Source organism: Charadrius vociferus, unplaced genomic scaffold, assembly GCF_000708025.1.
Source record: "Charadrius vociferus isolate BGI_N301 unplaced genomic scaffold, ASM70802v2 scaffold215, whole genome shotgun sequence".
Classification (NCBI taxonomy): domain Eukaryota; kingdom Metazoa; phylum Chordata; class Aves; order Charadriiformes; family Charadriidae; genus Charadrius; species Charadrius vociferus.
The window spans coordinates 151,499-157,288 of record NW_009648532.1 but is presented as its reverse complement, the minus strand read 5'-3'; the positions used below and the strand labels follow the sequence as shown (position 1 = coordinate 157,288).

Below are 5,790 nucleotides of genomic sequence, written 5' to 3'. Positions count from 1 at the left end.
GGGTGATGTGCTGCCGTGGGGGTGACACGGGGCTGTCCCTCGGTAGGGCCCAGGACGGTGGTCCACCCCAAGGCCAGGATCATCGCCGAAGCGGGACCCATCGTCATCGGGGAAGGCAACCTGATCGAGGAGCAGGCCCTCATCATAAATGGGTGGGTAATTAGTGCGGATGGTGAGCGCAGAGGGTCCTCATCTACACCCCCCCCCTCCCAGCCCGGCGTCTCGTTTCAGGGCCGGTGTCGCGGCTGTTGAAGGTTCATGAGGTTCACGCGTCTCATGAGGTCCAACAAGGTCAAGGGAAGGGTCCTACAGCCGGGTCGGGGCAACCCCCGGTATCGGCACGTGTTTGGGGAGGAAGGGATGGAGAGCAGCCTTGCCGAGAAGGATTCGGTGGGTGAAAAACTGGCCGTGAGCCGGCAATCCGCGCTGGCCAGCCCTAAAAGCTGACCCCATCCTGGGCTGCACCCCCAGCAGGTCCAAGAAGGGGATTCTGCCCCTCTGGTGAGACCCCCCTGCAGTGGAGGCCCCAACATCAGAAGGACATGGACCTGTTGGAGCAGGTCCAGAGGTGACCACGAAGATGCTGGGAGGGCTGGAGCCCCTCTGCTGGGAGGACAGGCTGGGAGAGTTGGGGTTGTTCAGCCTGGAGAAGAGAAGGCTCCGGGGAGACCTTAGAGTCCCTTCCAGTCCCTAAAGGGGCTCCAGGAGAGCTGGGGAGGGACTCTGGATCAGGGAGGGGAGCAACAGGACGAGGGGGAATGGGTTTACACTGAAAGAGGGGAGATTTAGATGAGATATGAGGAAGAAATTATTGACTGTGAGGGTGGTGAGACAATGTCTCAGGTTGCCCCGAGAAGCTGTGGCTGCCCCATCCCTGGAGGTGTTCAAGGCCAGGTTGGACGGGGCTTGGAGCAACCTGGGCTGGTGGGAGGTGTCCCTGCCCAGGGCAGGGGGTTTGGGCTAGATGGCCTTTAATGGTCCCTTCTAGCCCAAACCAGTCTGTGATTCTATGTTCAGTCTTGTCAAACGTGAGCGTGTCCTTACAGCTCCTTCAGGAGCAGGGCGTTAGCTTAAGAGCTCGGAGGAGGCTGAATTTAAAAATAAAGACCAAACTGAACTTTGGTGCTTTTGTGTATCTGTGTGGCACTATGGCTAGGAAAGAAGTCCTCCCTCTGTGAATGCTTCTCCACATCACTTCGGCCTCTCGCAGAATTGAGCTGCCAAACAGGATAGTGTCTCTGTGATCTCAAAACCTGAAATATATTCTTCTGTCTTGCAGGTATCCGGAAAATATCACGCCAGAAACCGAAGAGGTGGAGCCCAAACCCATGGTCATTGGCACCAACAATGTTTTTGAAGTCGGGTGTTGTATCCTCGCGGCGCGGTGAGACAGACTGTCTGAGACACTGTGCTTTCGGGGCGGTACGAGGGGAAGCAGTGTGGGTTCTGTCGGGGTTTAACCAGCCCAGGGCTCTTGAAGGCGTGGGACGGTGGTTAGAAAATGGCGCCGGGGTTTACCTTTCGAAACAGAAGCAAAACATTTTACAGTTTTCTTTGACACAAACCTGTAGATTCCCAAGCAATGAAGGTGGGAGATAACAACGTCATCGAATCCAAAGGTACGTCTCGGCTTATCATCTCGGCCCTTGTGAGATTTTGCTCTTGTAGACACTGGGGACGGCGGAGGATGATGTGGTGGCATCTTGCTGTAGCTGAGGCTGAACTGCAGCTTGTGGCAAAGCTGCGATTGTCACACAAAACCCACACGCGTCGCTGCCTTGGTGGGAGCTGGGCTGGGCTGGCTCTGGCTCCGAGCAGCTCGTGGTGTTGGTGTTTGGTGGTGCAGGGTTTAACCGCGCTGCGCGCACGACTCTCACAGGGATTCCTCTCTCTTTCTGCCAGCGTTTGTCGGCAGGAACGTGATCCTGACCAGCGGCTGCATCATCGGGGCCTGCTGTAACATCAACACCTATGAGGTGATCCCCGAAAACACCGTCATCTACGGGGCCGACTGCCTCCGCCGCGTCCAGACCGAGCGGCCGCAGGTGGGTGGTGCGACACACGGGTGACGCACCGTCACCCTCCCGTCCTCCGCAGCCCGCCCTCCCGGTGGCAACGGGGACGCTGCCTGACCTCCCTGGCCTCTGTTCCCAGCCCCAGACGCTGCAGCTGGATTTCCTGATGAAGATCTTGCCCAACTACCATCACCTAAAGAAGACCGTGAAGGCCACGTCCACTCCTGTCAAGAGCTGAGCGCCTTCTGCCACCTCAGGTTTCGTCTGGTCCTGTGAAGCGCTACACTGCCCCGGAAAGTGGCCGGTCCCCACGTCCCTCATTCCATCTTTGAAACGAAAACCAACCAAAAAAAAAAGTCTTGCTTATTTGTGTCCTTTATTTATGTTCTGCAGAGCATCGCGGACTGGCTTTGCATCTGTTGTCTGTCGTGCCCCAATCCTATTGTACGTGCTTTGTTTCGGGAATAAAATGTCACCTGCTTTCCTGTCAAGAGGGGGGGACGCTGCAGTCCTTTCTGGGTCAGATGATGCCGTAGGGGTGGTCATACAAGCGCTGACATCGAGGGGCTGGTGTCACCGCGGCCATACCCCGACTCTGGGGACAGCTTGGGGGACACCTCCCCGCTCCTTCCCCAGCCTGCCGGCAGAGGGAGATGGATCCACGCCAGGGGAGAGCCGGGCTCCTCCCAGGGAGCGGTGTCCTGGTCCCGCACTCCCAAATCCATGGGGTTGGTGAGGTGGGAAAGGCTCCAGGGCCGGTGCCACCTTCTCTCCCTGGTGCTGCCCTCCCAAAGGCTGCCACCTGCTCGGCTGCAGTGCCAGAGGGTCCGGAGCGGAGCTGAGGCTCCTCCGCTCATCAGCCGTTCTCCTGGTGAGCTTCAGACACGTCCACGCTTCCCAGCCGAGATTCCCCGGGGGTGTTGTTCACAACTTCCCCTTCTGTCCTCGTACGAAACAGCCCGATGTTTCCTCCCGGCGCAGAAGGAAATGGACGGTGGAGCTGAAATTCCTGGAGGAAAAAAGAGAGAGGAGAGAACATCAGCAGAGGAATGCCAAGAACCAGCTGGGCTGTAGGACGCCGGGGTTCTGATTTGGGGCCCCGGGGTTTCAGGTAGGACAGGCCAAGGCCCAAAAGCGGAGCCGATCAGATTTTTCTCCCCAAGTTCAGTTGCAGAGAGACTGAAAATAAAAACCCACCATTTTTGGGAGGGGGGCTTTACAATTCCAACCCGGGGTCCGGTGCTGCTGAGAAATTGTCGCTCTTCCCTAAAGCCGAGATGAAACACAGCGCTCCTCTCCAACTTCTCCCCCTGCCGAAAAATAAGGCAATCTTTTGCGGGGAATCTATCCCAAAAGGAAGAGGCTCCGGCAGATTTGAGTAACTACATCGGTCCTCGTGCTTTAGATTCCCTCTTGGGGCCACCTGCCCTTGTAGCTGGACACTTCCCGCTCCTCCAGACCCAGCGGACGTGGTTCGTTTTCACCTCCCTCCCTCCCAGCAGGAGAGGTTCTGCCCTGTAAATCACCGCCAATTTAGTCGGTGGCAGGACAGGCAGGTGGCCACCCGCAGGGCTGGTTTGGCCACTGAGTCACAGAAAGGCGAGCCGTGACCTTAAACACCCGTTCGGTACAATCCCTCTTGGCACCAGCAGGATGTCCTCAGCGTCACCTCCGGTCCCCGCGTATTGTGTGCGTGCAGCATCTGCTCCGGACACGGCTGCTGCTCAAACATTTTGGATTTGTTTGGTTGGTTATTTTTTATTTTTTTTTTCACCCCGAGGGTCTCCGTCACGCTGTTCCGGAGCTGAGCGCAGCCCTGCGGGACCACAGCCCCATCCGTGGGGGTGTGACAAGAACCAGGGTCAACTCCCCCCCCCAAAAAAACCCCAAGTGAGCAGGGTGCGAGGTCCAGCACAACCTCACCCCAAGCCCAGTCTGAGCAGGGAGAGGGTGGTGGGAGCCTTAAATGCCGGGCAGGGAGGGGGCGTGGGTGGCCCGGACCCCAGGTGGGACTGGTTGGGGCGATGACCCCCCCTCCAGCCCCTAGTCCTTGCAGGGCTGGGACGCCACCGTGGGGACCTTTGCTCTAATGTCACCTCCCTCCCACCGCGGCCAGTCCCCCCCCTCCGGTGCCCCGATCCTTGTCCCACAGCCAGCCCTGCCCCTGTGTCCCCCCTCCCATGCTCTGTGTCCCCAGCAATGTCCCCTCCTCCCTTGTCCCTGGGACTACGTCTCATGTCCCCAAGACCTTGTGTCCCATCTCCCCAGCCTTGTCCTGTGTCCCCAACCTTGTGCCCTGTGTCCCCAACCTTGTGTCCTGTGTCCCTGGGACTGTATCCACCTCCCCGGTCTTGTGTCCCATGTCCCCAGGACTATGTCCTATGTCCCTAGGACTATGCCTTGTGTCCCTAGCCTTGTGTCCCACATCCCCAGCCCTCTGTCCAGTGTCCCCAGCCCCGTATCGTACATCCCACCGCCCATATCTCGTGTCCCCAGCCTTGTGTCCTGTATCACCAACCCTGTGTCCAGTGTCCCCAGCCTGTGTCCCATATCCCTAGGACTGTGTCCTGTGTCCTGTGTCCCCAGCCCTGTCTCCTGTATCCCTAACCTCGTGTCCCCAACCCTGTGTCCCACGTCCCCAGTCTTCTGTCCCGTGTCCCCAGCCCTGCATCGTGTTTCCCATCTCCCAGATCCCGTGTCCGTGTCCCCGTGTCCCATGTCCCACGTCCCCAACCCTGCGTCCTGTATCCCCAACCCCATGACGCTAACCCTGTGTCCCCTGTCCCCAGCCCTGCATCGTGTTTCCCATCTCCCAGATCCCGTGTCCGTGTCCCCGTGTCCCATGTCCCACGTCCCCAACCCTGCGTCCTGTATCCCCAACCCCATGACGCTAACCCTGTGTCCCCTGTCCCCAGCCCTGCATCGTGCATCCTGCCTCCCATATCCTGTGTTCCCAGCCTGTGTCCCATATCCCTGGGACTGTGTCCCACGTCCCCACCCCTCCGTCCCGTGTCCCCACGTATCCCCAGCCCTGCATCGTGCATCCCACCTCCCAAATCCCATGTCCATGTCCCCGTGTCCCACGTCCCCAACCCTGCGTCCTGTATCCCCAACCCCGTGTCCCCAACCCTGTGTCCCATGTCCCCAGCCCTGCATCGTGTGTCCCATCTCCCAGATCCCATGTCCGTGTTCCCGTGTCCCATGTCCCCATGTCCCACGCCCCCAGTCCTGTGTCCTGTATCCCCAACCCGGTGTCCCCAACCCTGTATCCCATGTCCTCAGCCTTCTGTCCCCTGTCCCCAGCCCTGCATCGTGCATCCTGCCTCCCATATCCCATGTTCCCAGCCTGTCCCATATCCCTGGGACTGTGTCCTGTGTCCCCAACCCTGTGTCCCCTGTCCCCAGCCTTCTATCCTGTGTCCCCAGCCCTGCATTGTGCATCCCACCTCCCAAATCCCATGTCCATGTCCCCTTGTCCCGCATCCCCATCCCCGTGTCCTGTATCCCCAACCCGGTGTCCCCAACCCTGTGTCCCACGTCCCCACCCCTCTGTCCCGTGTCCCCACGTATCCCCAGCCCTGCATTGTGCATCCCACCTCCCAAATCCCATGTCCATGTCCCCTTGTCCCGCATCCCCATCCCCGTGTCCTGTATCCCCAACCCGGTGTCCCCAACCCTGTGTCCCACGTCCCCACCCCTCCATCCCGTGTCCCCAGCCCTGCATCGTGCATCCCATCTCCCAAATCCCATGTCCGTGCCCCCGTCTCCCAAACCC

The 5,790-nt window shown here is 59.4% G+C and overlaps 1 protein-coding gene across 1 annotated transcript; it reads left to right on the top strand.

Annotated features, from left to right (window-relative positions):
- Positions 1-6: 6 nt before the first annotated feature.
- On the top strand, positions 7-2,253 carry DCTN6 (dynactin 6; the record flags this gene model as incomplete). The annotated part of the gene is made up of 5 exons (XM_009885808.1): positions 7-152; positions 1,280-1,368; positions 1,572-1,619; positions 1,903-2,045; positions 2,155-2,253. Coding segments are annotated over 5 exons (525 nt in total), but the record flags the coding sequence as incomplete, so codon positions are not given.
- Between the last annotated feature and the right edge of the window lie 3,537 nt (positions 2,254-5,790).